This window comes from Cupressus sempervirens, chromosome 9 (assembly GCF_028749045.1).
Source record: "Cupressus sempervirens isolate cs-2001-9-10 chromosome 9, ASM2874904v1, whole genome shotgun sequence".
NCBI lineage: Eukaryota > Viridiplantae > Streptophyta > Pinopsida > Cupressales > Cupressaceae > Cupressus > Cupressus sempervirens.
Window position 1 is genome coordinate 37,536,875 of NC_143126.1, and position 13,993 is coordinate 37,550,867.

At 32.5% G+C, this 13,993-nt stretch overlaps 1 protein-coding gene across 1 annotated transcript; it reads right to left on the reverse strand.

The window, feature by feature from the left end:
• Positions 1-3,252: 3,252 nt before the first annotated feature.
• On the reverse strand, positions 3,253-4,507 carry LOC149537489 (LOB domain-containing protein 23-like). The gene is made up of 2 exons (XM_089802067.1): positions 4,343-4,507; positions 3,253-3,573 (listed from the first exon to the last, which is right to left on the reverse strand). Exons 1-2 carry the CDS (start codon positions 4,493-4,495, stop codon positions 3,253-3,255), a joined length of 474 nt encoding a protein of 157 aa, XP_089658193.1. The 5' UTR covers positions 4,496-4,507.
• Positions 4,508-13,993: the final 9,486 nt, after the last annotated feature.

A 13,993-nucleotide genomic window follows, 5' to 3' on the forward strand; every position in this document is an offset into this window, starting at 1 on the left:
TAGTTATTTGTTAGAAATGCAAAAAAATCTATACAAAATGGTAGATGACTTCTCTACAAAATAGTAACATTTCATAGATGAAAGTGAAAGGTGTCAAACAAATAAGTTAGTTACTAGGGAATTTACATTCTCATAAGTGGTTATACACATGGATAATGGCTTTATGTAAGCCAATATTAATCAACTTAGATATCATCCAAGTGAATCAAATTTACTCAATACATTTAAATTTTCTACTATGATTCTCTCATTTGATATCCAAGCATCTTGATTTATGCACATATGATGGAGCTTCAACCCCTCCTCTGTTGAAAGAATCAATTAATCTAAATCTGGGAATCCTAATTGAAGGAAAGATAGTATGCACACATTTATATCCTAGGCTTATAAGAATTTTTATTTCTCTTTAAGAAGGTTTATTTTCCATTTAGTGAAATGGAATTAGTATGGAAGAGAATGCCAAAAAAGATAACATGTTTAGAAGAAAGCAATGATTGTTGTGATTTTGTATGGAGTGTGCTTCCTATAATCTTCTCACAGTTTTTGTTGAGTGGAAAGCATGTAGATCTCTACATTTTTTTGTTAGTCAGTGTGGTGGAAGATGCAATTTTCAACTTGTAGGTATTCCTCCATTTTTTGTTAAGTCAAATTTTTTTTTTAAAATGGAGGGGTGAAAATTTATTGAAGCTGAAAGACAAACAAGAAGAAATAGAGAAAGGGCATTAGACAACCCTATCAAGATCAACGAAGTGATCAAGTTGATGGGACAAGCCCATAGTAAGTTGAATCTTATCAACAAAGAGAGAGGAAAATGACGAATTAATCCATGGATGGTTATTATATAATGTGTGTACGATTTTTTAATGTGTTTTGTGCGGTTCAGTGGTATTGTACATTTAGTAGATTCTTAAATTCCTATGTTTGTGTCTACTATGTAGTTTTTTTTTTAGTCAAGTTATTCATATAATAAACCACTCTTGTTCTTATAGATGGATGATTGGTGAACATATTCTTTTTTGGTAGCTAAATGTTACAAAAGGATATATTTTTACAAAATGGTAGATGTCTTCTCTACAACATAGTGATATGTTATAGAGGATAATGAAAGTTGTCAAATAAATCTTGTTTGAAACTATGTAACTCTCTATCTACTGAATGTCTTCAAACTAATTGATGTAAATAGTTTCTTAGCTAAAAAAAATGACCTAAATAGAGAAGATCAAATATTACTTGTAGGAGAGTGTACAAGCATAAAATTGGCATAATAATTAAAAAGTGACTTTTCATTGAACTAGTATATGGATCATCCTTTGAAGCCACTACACTCATATCACTTTATTCTTGTAACCTTCATGTCATCTATGTAAAGAATTTAATTATTTTGAAAGGCTCACATGTTTTTTTTATTAAAGAGTTTAATGTAACAATTATGTTATTTTTTGAGGTATGGGTCCATCATTTAATTAACACTATCCTCTTCATATAGATGTCATATGTTGCTTGTGTTTTCCAAATCATCTTCATCATATATAGAAAGGTTTTCATAGAGTAGCATAATTTCTCAAATGGAAAAAATTGTAACAAGATATCAACTAAGAGGCTAGAGGTAGGAGGGTTTTTATAAACTTGAGATAGCTTAACAATTCCATATAAAGCCACAACTTGGAAGATTCACCCCAAAGGAAAGAGGGGATTTTACATACTTGTTTCCCAATAGAGAAGAGGGGACACAAAGCATGATTGTTCATCCAAGGAATAGATGGGGGAGAGGCACTTTCTTATGAATTTTCAAGGACATGAGGTGGCATTAGACTCAGTTAGAGGAGATTTTTTTAAGGAAAGGCATCTCATGAGTGGACATATCAGTGATGATTTTTTCAACAACATTGGAGGGGACATTAGAATTTCATAGAAAATGTCTTATGTGCAGACATATCAATTGTGAATTTTTCTATAGAACTTGAGGAGGCCTTAGACACACTCAAAGGAGATGTGGAGTTTTCGATGAGAGGTGTCTCATGTGTATCACTGGAGGAGGAATTAGACACAATTGAAGGAGATGTGGAATTTCAAAGAAAATGAGTCTCAATGTGTAGGGGACATGGGGACACTTGCATTATAAAGATAGATTTAGACTTTGCATTCAAGAGATCTATTATTTTGAGTCATTTTGGTGATTCTTGAGTGAGTGAGGAGGATTGGTGAAAGCACTTCATCAAATTTTCTAGAGGGTTGGTTTGAAACCCTTGCAAATTCTACTCCTGTTTGATCAGTATAATAAGACGGGGAATGTTGAAATATTATATTAGTTATTGTTTTAGATAGTTAATAAATAAAATGAATAACTAGATGTTTGCACATTATACCAATCACTAAGATAGCTAGTTCAGATTTTGCATTCCGATAAGTGATTATTGACACGGATAATGGCTTCATATAAGCCAACATTAATCAATGCAGATATTATCCAAGTGAATTAGATTTAGTTAGAACATTTATGTTTTTATGGCATAATTCTCTAGCCTAAAGTTAAATATTTTAGAATGTTTTGAAGTAGATGTTACATTAAGAAAGATGAAGACAAATTTGAAAATTTGACAATAGAGCTAATGAAGGTATATTTATAGGATACTCTATAAGGACTAAGAATCACTAGTGTTATAACAAAAATACCGAGAAAGATAGTTGATAATGTGAATGTGAAGGTCGATGAATAGTTTAAGAAGACTCCTAAGAAGCACAATGAGTATGAACTATAGACAAAATATAACTCATTTTAGGGAAAGGAAAAAAAAAGATAGAAAGAAAGGAGTGAACATGGAAGCTCCAACATCTATAAGTAAGACAACAAGGTATTTGGGTAAAAGAATAATAACTTATCACATTTTAGGCTAAATGTGTTATTCTAGCTGAATAGTATTTGGTCAAGTAAGACTCAATTGAAGACATGTAAGTGCCTTGTGGTTCCTAGATAGTGATATGTATGTAATTGAGTAAGATTTGAGTAAGTCATACACAATCAAGTACTAGACTAGGTAAGATAATTTGAGTGAGTCATACACAGTCAAGTACTAGACTAGGCAAGATAAATTGTGCAAACTTTTTTCAAGACCCTCATTTGCATAGCAAGAGGCTAGCCAACTATTTATAGAAGATTTTTTCTTCTTACAAAAATAAGACAAGAATAATTACAACATGTGAACCTGCATAAAAACCGCAGGAAAAATAGCCCCAAAAATTTTCCCCTAAAGTTTATACTTGCCATACAGATTCCCACAACAACATTGGATCCACCTCCTCACGTATTTTATATTCATTTTCTTCCACTGTAGAACACAAAACATTTCCAACGGCATCATATCCAATGGTGACAGGAGATACAATCTTGTCATGTGCAAAATGCCTACCAAGGAGCTCTTCTTGCATGTGTGCCAGCTGAGATTCCAGTTCAGCAATCTGCTTCTGTAATTGGTTGATTTCTCTTGTACACCCATAATTGGGATCCTCTACTCTGGCTCTTGCTCCATACACCAAACTCTTCACTAAATCTACTCTTTGTTCTTGTTTAACATTCTATTACAAATACCACATCAAAACCATCAATCTTATTATTTTAGTAATTCAGATGTAAAATGGAAATATCATTCTAGGATCAAACTATTATAAAAATGATTAAACGTTGAACAACAATACCACATCAAAATCATGAGTATCATTATTTTACTAATTTAATCCTAAAACACCTGTTAATATCATTTTTTGATCGAACGGTCAAGTGGTTCGATCAAATAGATCAAATCAACCGTCTTCTAATTATAATCTCAATATTCAATCTTAAAACATGTTTTATTATTTTATCAATTGAAATTACAGAAAGAAAGAAAAATTGAAAAGTACATCCCAGTGATCCCTAGTCCATATTTTAGATACCTGTGAGACTAGTACCACTTCAAAATCCTGCAAAATATCTTAAAAGACAGTCAAACCGGAGCCCATATGAAACTACCGGAAATGAGAAGAAAATGTTACACAAGGAGGCTACATCCAGCCATGCACACAGAGAGGAATAACAAATGAGTAATCAAAACTTTGAGTCCATTTATGCAGCCTACTCAAATATTGATTGAAGTTAACTTCCTGAAATGGAAATTTTACAGAAATTCTTTAGTTTGATCACTTCCTGAAACTGTTTTACCCAATTATAGCAGACTGTGGAGGAATAGAACTCCAAATGCTTCTCATGTTATCGTAAGAATCCAATTTGATGCACAGAATTAAAGCTAATGAAAGTGAAATTCTATCTGACGTTTGAAAGCCAAAAAAATGATGTTTGGTACGTTACTTTAAGCAATTTGACAACACGGCTGATTCCGTAGAGCTGAGGAAGGATCGCAACCCTTTGAAGGTCGTCTGGAGGAAAATGAGGAGCCAGCAAACATTCATTTGAGCATTTCTTGCATTGATACCGACAAGCTGCACAGGCCGAAGGTGCCATTTTTTCCCCTTGTTTTATAATGCTCCCAAACAAGTCTTTCTTCTGCTTTTATAGTCAGACACAACTGAAAATAGCCAGGTGAAACGCGTTTACTCGGTTTTCTCTTTCTTATTTCCAAATTGTGTTTGAAAACTTGGGGTCCGGCGAATTCACATTCATAGTCAAATATAGGTGTATAATTGCGATGCTTTTCAAAGGAATTGAGTGCTAATACCACACTCACCATTACTTTTCGATGTTACTTGTCCACAATCGACCTCCACAGTTATAACTCCGCGTGGTAATTTGGATCTCAAAGTGGTGGGTTTTGTTGAAACATTTGAAATTCGAACTCACTACATCACAAAACGTCGTTTCAGAATCTTTTTAAAGCTGTCCGAATGCTTACATTCATCGACAATTTAAAGTAGTGAGAGAAGAGGGGTGAAAGCGTTAAATCTGTTTACATCACTGTATTTGTCACATAAATAGTTTACATATAGCTTAAATGTTGATTGAGATGGATTCATATATTCAATGTCACATAAATAGTTTACATATTAAAAGAAGAAGCTTAAATGTTGATTAAGATGGATTAATATATTCCATTTCTATATCATATATTTTTGATAAATAATTTAGCTCATTAACAACTAGTTTATATATATATAAGTCGAGAGTTATCTCTGTCATACGCCTATTACACTGAGTTAGATTATGAAAATAGGCACCTCAAGAAGGATAACTCTCAGCTTTTATATATATATATATATATATATATATATATATATATATATATATATATATATATTCAATTATTAAGTTTAATTAATTATTAAAATAAATAATTTTAATTTTAATTTTAACAAAAGAGCTTTAAACTTAAAAGACTTGATGAAAATTTCAATTTTTAAAAATGACAAAAATGACAATTAAGATTTAGACAAGAAATACTAATGCACGCAACCCTGTCCCAATGAACATATGTAAAACATAGAAATTTTGATACAATCATAATTCTTTTTATTTTTCTTATTCACTCAATAAAAATATAGAAAAAAAAGTTTTAAGACTAATAGCATTACTTTTCATCCAAATTCCTTTTAGATGTAAACATTCTCATTAAATAGTAAAAATAAGAATCTCTCTCTTAAGTTCTTCCCTTTATAACATTTTTATTGGGAGTCTTCATTTCTAGAATCCAAACTATGTTGAAAGGCTGAATGATGCTTTTACTTTTAAATTTCCTCTTACAATATAGGAAAAAGTTTGAAGTGTGGTAATTTTGTCTCTATAGAGTCACCTTTGGTTTTTTTTGGCCCTATCTTAACTTCGAGGAACCTTCCTTCCCTGTGAACTATCATAATTTTAAGTTTCGTGCTTTAATTCTTTTTATATTATATTTGCAATAAATTCATATGAAAAACTACCATAAAAAATAAAGCAAAGATGTCGAGAGGAAGCCTATGAAAAAGCAACAAACAAAGAGTTTATAAACTATAAATAAAACAGCAAGGGGAAGAGATTAACTTCATGCATCTAGTTCCTCTAAACTGTAACCGAAGGTAGTAGAAAAAAGAGTTTAAAAGCTAAGGTTTTAACATTTGAACATTTACAGATCTGTCTATAGAGGTTGTGGAGTGTGAAATGGTTGGAAAGTGTCAATTTGAAACAGTCACCCATCCCCAAAAACAACTCACCAAAAAAAAGTACTTTTAGCACAAATAGATCAATAAGAAACCAAGAAAGCTAAAAAGTCATCAACTATTAATACGTATTATCAATTATTAGTATATATATTTTGTTATTTTAGAAATTTGTAAAAACAGTATTGATTTATTAGAAAATTCTAATGATCATTGAAATTATTATGTACTCGCACAAATGTTTTGTGGAAGCTAGTAATGGTTCCAAAAACATGTTGTTATGTACTGGCTCACATGTTTTGTGGAAGCTAGTAATGGCTCCGAAAGCATGTTGTTATTTAGTTTCCTTGAGATACAGAAAAAAGCCTATCTCAAAGAATGTGCTGGAAAATTTTATTTTTAATGTATTCTAAAATTAAATCTATCTAAATTGATTATTCTCATCATTTGTACGCCATGTCAGCTTGTTACTTTTCGAGTAGTAAATCTGGGGACGTTTGCATAGATTTTGAAGGATACATTTTTTCTCTAATTCCCCATCCTTTTCTTTTGAATTAAGTTCATTAGATTGTTCAATTTTTCAGGAAGTATTTATGGAAGGTGAAAACAATTTAGCATGTGTCAGAATAGTAGATATTCAAGATGGAGTATGGTAGTAACCATTGGAAGTGAAAAGAAAACCTAAGTCATGGTTTGATCAGCTAGAAGATGATCCTGAATTTGAAGAGTACAAAAATGTTAGGTGGATAGAGGCACAATAAAATATGAAATGCAATAAATGTTCTGCGGCACAATATTTGATTAGCTTTTTCTTGATTGATTAAAAATGAATACACAGCACTCCTTTTATAGGCAAGTTTACATTCTCTAGAAATCTCTAACATTTGCCAAAAAGACAATAATCTACAAGATTCTGGAAACTGCTATAGCTGACAACCTAAACCTAACCTAAACCTAAACTTCTAGAAACATTTAATGATGGGTTAGAGTAGAAATTATTATTTCTAACACTCCCCCCTAATTTCTACTATAAATTATTACAAAACTTCTTTAATATTTATAACTCTCACAATCTCCTTCAAAATTTCAAATTGTACTTGTGGTAAGGCCTTGGTGAAGATATCTGCAACTTGCTCCTTTGATCTGCAATGTTGTAGATTAATTTCTCTCCTATTAACTAGCTCTCTAATGAAGTGATACCTTGTGTCAATGTGCTTTGTCCTCTTGTGAAACACATGATTCTTTGAAAGTGCAATAGTAGACTTGTTATCACAATAGATTGTAGTAGGTCCATCTTGAGCTTGTATTAAGTCTTTCAAAATCTTTCACATCCATACTGCTTGACATGTTGATGGTGTTCTTGCTACATACTCTGCTTTAGCTGATGAGAGAGTTACTACAGGTTGCTTCTTTGATGCCAGGCTAAAACACCTATGCCAAGATGAAATGCATATCCAGATGCACTCCTTATATCCTCAATATTCCCTACAAAATCACTTTTTGTATATCCAACTAACTGAAAATCATCTGAAGTGGAATATAAAATGCCATGATTCATAGTTCCTGCAATATATCTCAAAATTCTTTTTCCTACTTGCCAATGTGAGGTCTTTGGTGAATCCATGAATCTAGAGATTAAAGTCACTCCATACATAATGTCTGGTCTAGTAGTAGTGAGATACATCAAAGTACCAACCAATCTTCTGAATATAGTTGAATCAAAATCTTTTTCAATATCTTCTCTATTTAATTTGGCACCTACTACCATAGGTGTAGAAACTAAATTGAAATTTATCAATCTAAATCTTTTCAAAATATCTTTTTCATATTTACTTTGGAAAATAAAAATTCCTTTGTCATTTTGAGTAACTTCAATGCCAAGAAAATATTTCATCAATCCTAGATCTGTCATTTCAAATTCCCTTTTCATTGCTGATTTAAACGTGTCAATAGATAAATTACCTGTGAAGATCAAATCATCAACATATAAAAAAACAATCAAAATCTAACCTTGTTCATTGATCTTGGTGTATAATGTAGGTTCACTGGTGCTTCTGTTGAATCCATTCTCCATCATGTATGAATCTATTCTACTGTACCAGGGTCTTGAAGCTTGCTTCAATCCATAGAGTGCCTTCTTCAACTTATAAACTTTGTCCTCATGTCCTCTTATTTCCTATCCTAGTGGTTGCTCCACATAGACTTCTTCATCCAAATATCCATTCAAAAATGCTGATTTGACATCCATTTGGTGAACCATCCATTTGTTTTGAGTGATCCATCCATTTGTTTTGAGCTGCAATAGCTAATACTATTCTGACAGTATCAAGTCTTGCTACAGGTGCAAATGTCTCATTATAGTCAACCCCATATTCTAGTGAAAATCCTTTAGCAACTAACTTTGCCTTATATTTGCCTACATCTCCATTAGCTTTAAAATTAGTCTTATAAACCCATTTTACACCAATACAATCTTTGTTCTTAGGAAAATCAACTAATTCCCATGTATCATTTCTCTCAATTGATTCTATTTCATCATTCAATGCATTAATCCAATGTTCTTCCTTAATTGCATCTTCAAAATATATAGGATCTTGAGTAAATAAAACAAATTTTGATTGCAAATCTAATTTACTTCCTTGCTCATAAATCTCACTTAACCTTCTAGTTTTCTTACTTGATCTCAGTTGTGCAAGTTTAGGGTTTGAATTATTACTTGTGAATTTGAAGATTCTCCATGCTCAACTTCAATTTCTAAGTGATCTCCTTGTGGAATTTGTGGTGGAGTTCCTTCTTGGTCACTTGGTTGATCCTCTTGATCTTCATAATCCTTTTTCTCCTTCTCATCATATGATATTGTTCCAGCACCTGTAACATTTGTATCTATATTTCCATCCCAAGATTTATCTTCTTTAAATACAACATCCCTACTCACAATGACTTTTCTAGTGATAGGATTAAACAACCTATATGCCTTAGATTGCTCATCATAGCCAACAAAAATGTATTTCTCACTCTTATCATCTAACATACTTCTAGTTTCTTTAGGAACATGTGGATATGCAATACAGCCAAATACTTTGAGATGAGAAACACTATGAATCTTACCACTCCATGCTTGTTGTGGAACCATGTCCCTCACAATCTTTTTTGGACTCCTATTCAAAATATAAATAGCACAAGAAACTACCTTAGCCCAATACTCATTAGGAAGATTTTTACCTTTCAACATGCTCCTTGCCATCTCCATTATTGTCTTGTTTTTTCTCTCTACAACACCATTTTTCTGTGGTGTGTAACTAGTAATAAATTGTTTTTTGATTCCATGATCGTTGCAATAATCTAAAAATTCATTTGACTTATACTCTCCTCCTCTATCAGATCTCAATACCTTGATAGGTAAACAACTTTGTTTCTCAACAAAAGTACTAAATTCTTTAAATTTGCCAAAAGTTTCAGATTTGTATTTAAGAAAGTAAACCCATGTCTTTCCAGTAAAGTCATCAATAAATATTAAGAAATAAATACTCCTCCCTAATGATGGTGTTTTCATTGGACCACATATATCCGAATGTACAATTTCTAAAGGTACCCTTGCTCGATATGACATCCCTTTTGGAAAATTTTCTCTGTGATGTTTGGCCTAAATACAACTTTCACATGGACTTAATGATGCTTCAATTGGGGGTAAGCCTCTTACCATTTCCTTTCTTTTCAATAAAGATAACTCTTTGAGATTTAGGTGACCATACCTCAAGTGCCATATCCATGTTTGATCTTGACTTGCTGCCTTGAAACTTGCTGCAACTTCATCAGTCATATTGCTCTTCATCCAAAGTGGAAACATTCTATTATTTTTCATTTCTACCCTTGCAATCACCATGTTACTAGGAGGCATATCAAATATAGTGCACAAATTTTTCTCAAAAATAACTCTATAGCCTTTTTGACTAAGCTGCCCCACACTTATAAGATTATGTTTCAAACTAGGTACAAAGTATACATCAGAAATAGATTTCTTACCATGCTTTGTTATAACATTGATTGTGCCTTTTCCACTCAGTTCCACTATCTCATTATTTCCTAACTTCACTTCAGATTTAATTGATCTATCTAAACTTTCAAAAAACTCTTCATTGCCTGTCATATGATTGCTACAACCACTATCTAAAAACCAAAAATCATTTGTGCTCTTTTGAGCTACATTAAAAGTAATGAGCAATGACTCAGAATTACTCTTAGAAAAATTTACATTTTGCTTACTGATATTAGCTTGTTTTTTCGAAACTCATTTGCAAAATGTCCAAACTTCTTGTAGTAATAACATTAAATATTTGATTTATCATACCTTTGTGATGTCTGATTGTTATAACTTCCCCTAGAGTATTGATTTCTTCTTTCTCTTGAATCTAGACTCCGTTCTTCTTTTTGAAAATTATTTTTGCCTCTTCCTCTTGCTCTAAATCTAGCATTTCCTCCTCCTTTGCCAAATGTCATTTGTGTTTTGAATGCATTCTCTAGTGAATTACCATTATGCTTGTTCAATTTATCTTCATGATTATACAAGGATCCAAAAACCTCATCTATAGAAAATGTTGTTAAATCCTTAGATTCTTCAATTGCAACCACAATATTATCAAATTTAGGAGGCAAACTTCTTAAAATCTTTTCTACAACTTTTTGGTTAGAAAGCCCATCACCATTCATCCTTACTTGATTAACCACATTTATAACATGATTTAAAAAAATTTCTACAGAGTCGGACTACTTCATTTGTAAATTCTCAAATTCTCTTCTAAGTGCTTGCAATTTGACAATCTTTAGCTTACTTTTACCTTGATATGAAGCCTCAAGAATGTCCCAAGCTTTCTTGGCTGTAACAGCTGGCTTAATTTTTCCAAGAACTGAGTCATCTAGAGCTTGTCCAATAATCTGCAAAGCTTTCTTACTCTTCTGCCTATTCTCATCAAGCTTTTTCTTTTGGTCAACATTTAAAGTAGACTCATCTACAGGTTCAGCATAATGAGTTAAGATTATATCTAATAACTCATAGGAATAAAAAATAAGCTTCATTCTAAAAGCCCAATCATCATAATTCTTTCCAGAGAACATAGGAATTGAAGCCTAAAAACTCCCTGAAGCCATGCTCAACAAATACTTATAAACAATATTCATGGATATAACAAACCCTAAATAGGGCAATAAGAAACTTACTAATCTCACAATAGCTTTCTCTGCTATAGTCCTCCTTACGTACAATCCTTCAAACATCTCTTCTTAACTTGGCTCTAAACTTGGCTCTGATACCACTTGTTAGGTGGGTAGAGGCACAATAAAATATGAAATTCAATAGATGTGCTACAACACAATATTTGATTATCTTTTTCTTGATTGATTAAAAATGAATACACAATACTCCTTTTATTTGCAAGTTTACATTCTCTAGAAATCTCTAGCATTTTCCGACAAGACAATAACCTAAAAGATTTTGGAAACTGCTATAGTTGACAACCTAAACCTAACCTAAACCTAAACTTCTAGAAACATTTAATGATGGGTTAGTGTAGAAATTATTATTTCTAACAAAAAAAAGGAAAACAGTCACTGGTGTATCTATATATCGGGTGCCTGAATCTGTAACGAAAGACAATGGAGAAGTTTATGATCCTCTGGTTGTCTTTCTTGGGCCTTTTCATCACAAGAAAGATAAGGAGATGGCTATAATGGACCAGTACAAGCTCCAAGCATTAGACAAAACATTGCAAAGGATCCCTAGTATAAACACTAGAAAATAGTTAGTCATGAAGGTTCGCGAGCTAGATACTGAGATCAGAGATATCTATGAAGATTCAACCGTTGAATGGGATGAAGTTAGACTTTCGTGGATAATGACCCTAGATGCATGCTTTATTCTCGAATTCATTCAAATGGATCTGTTCAACTCTTGCCTTTTTTTCCATTTGCACAGAGCTGATAACATTAATCTACTACATCCATTATCCTCCACTATTATTCATTCAATTAACGCTCTATTAGCTGGCAGACGCTTTAACTTCCTGATAAAATGTCTTTTTATTGCTGTCATATGCTGCTCTATTAGCCGGCAACCACATTTCGGTGGATTCTTTAACTTCCTGTGGAAATGCTCTGAGTTAGCTATCTCAGCAGCGTAAGACTTTTCAATGCACGTCAATTTTTTTCAAAATGCTTGATTGTTTACAATGATGAATGCTCCCATTTAGAAGCCTCTCAGCTTAAAAATCAAATGTTGGTTAACATGGACTCATATTTTAACACATAGGAACGTGTTTGTCTGAGAGAGAAGGAAGGTGATTCACGCACATATAAGACATGTTCATATGTCACATTTTTATGTTATATTTTAGATAAATATTTCAAAGTCAAAATGGGGGTCAACCTAGAGAAAAAAAACAAGGTTGATGAAAAACAAGGTTGAAGATCAATTGGAAGTCCTTACCATCTAATTAAACAACCCCATTCCTTAATATCAAAAACTCCCAAGCTAAAATATTTTTATATCTAAAACTACTATAGTAAACACTTAACCGATTGTAATAATTACAAATAAACATAGCCCAATTTAAGTTTCTAGGCATCAAAAAAATTCTAGCGATTCTTCACAAAAAGAGCCCCATGGGCCAAACAAAAACCTGTAAACATAAAGCACCAAAAATAAAAGACAACGGACCATGAGCTAACTCTTCTCCCTTTTATTGTTTGGGTTCTCCAACAAGAGCTGCAGTAGATCATCCTCCGTGAAGTCATAGAGAGAGCGACTAGTCTCCATATCTTTTGTGTCATTGATCTCCTCCTTCCCAGCCTATAGAAGATGAAATGAAATAGCCATTGAATGCATGAAATGAATAAAAAAATCAGCCACCCTATAAAACTATTCTTATAGGTCCTTGTTCTTCTTGATGGGACTAATGAAGGTATCCTCCAACTTCGATAAATCCTCCTTAATAGGAGGATGTTTATCAACAATTTTTCAAGGCCTGAGATTATCCCCCTTCTAATTCTTATCCCCCACATAATTCTCAACCTAAGTCTCCATATTTTTCTATCTCTTTCTTTTGAGTTTCTATGTTCAGGTTCCTAATTGAGGAGGTGGTCATCTCCTGATCTCCTATTTCACCCCTCAATTTTAAAGGTATCTGACACATGGGATGACATAGGACTATCTTGGCCCTTGATCATGGTCTTTTAACCTTTGTCTTCACTACTCATATTGTCCTCTTTATGTTCCCCATAGTTTCTCCCGGTGGCTTTCCTTTTAGATCTAAGGGAGCCTTTTTTCTTGGTGTTCTCAACAAACTCCTAACTAATTAATTTCTCATACCTAAGAGGGGTAGCAGGATTCTTGTCTATCAGTCTATTGCTAGAACTATGGGTTCCCTTCTTGGAAATAGCTCTAATACTTCCCATATCAAGGACATCTATCTTTTTCATTTTAATCTTCTTCGGAGTGGCAGAGGGTTCATTATCATCAAGGCCCCATTTCGATGTAGGAATTGCATAGGAATAGAAAAATATAAATACTCTCATTCGACAATCTGATGTTTGTTTACGAAATACAAAATTAGAATTAGAATTCATCTATCCTAATTTGACCCCAAAATGAGCATAGTGGGCTTCCTAACAAAAGATAGAATAAAAATAGTTTATTCTTATTCCATTTTTTCCTAAACTCAATTTGATGGTTTGTTGGATCTATGACTTTATCATTGGATTCCATTTTATTGCTCAAATTATTTTTTTTGACTATTTCCTCTATTCATCATAGCTATAAACAAAGTTAGCATTATTTGAAGTTTAATATGTGATTTTTTTTCATAACAAAAAAGACTAATAA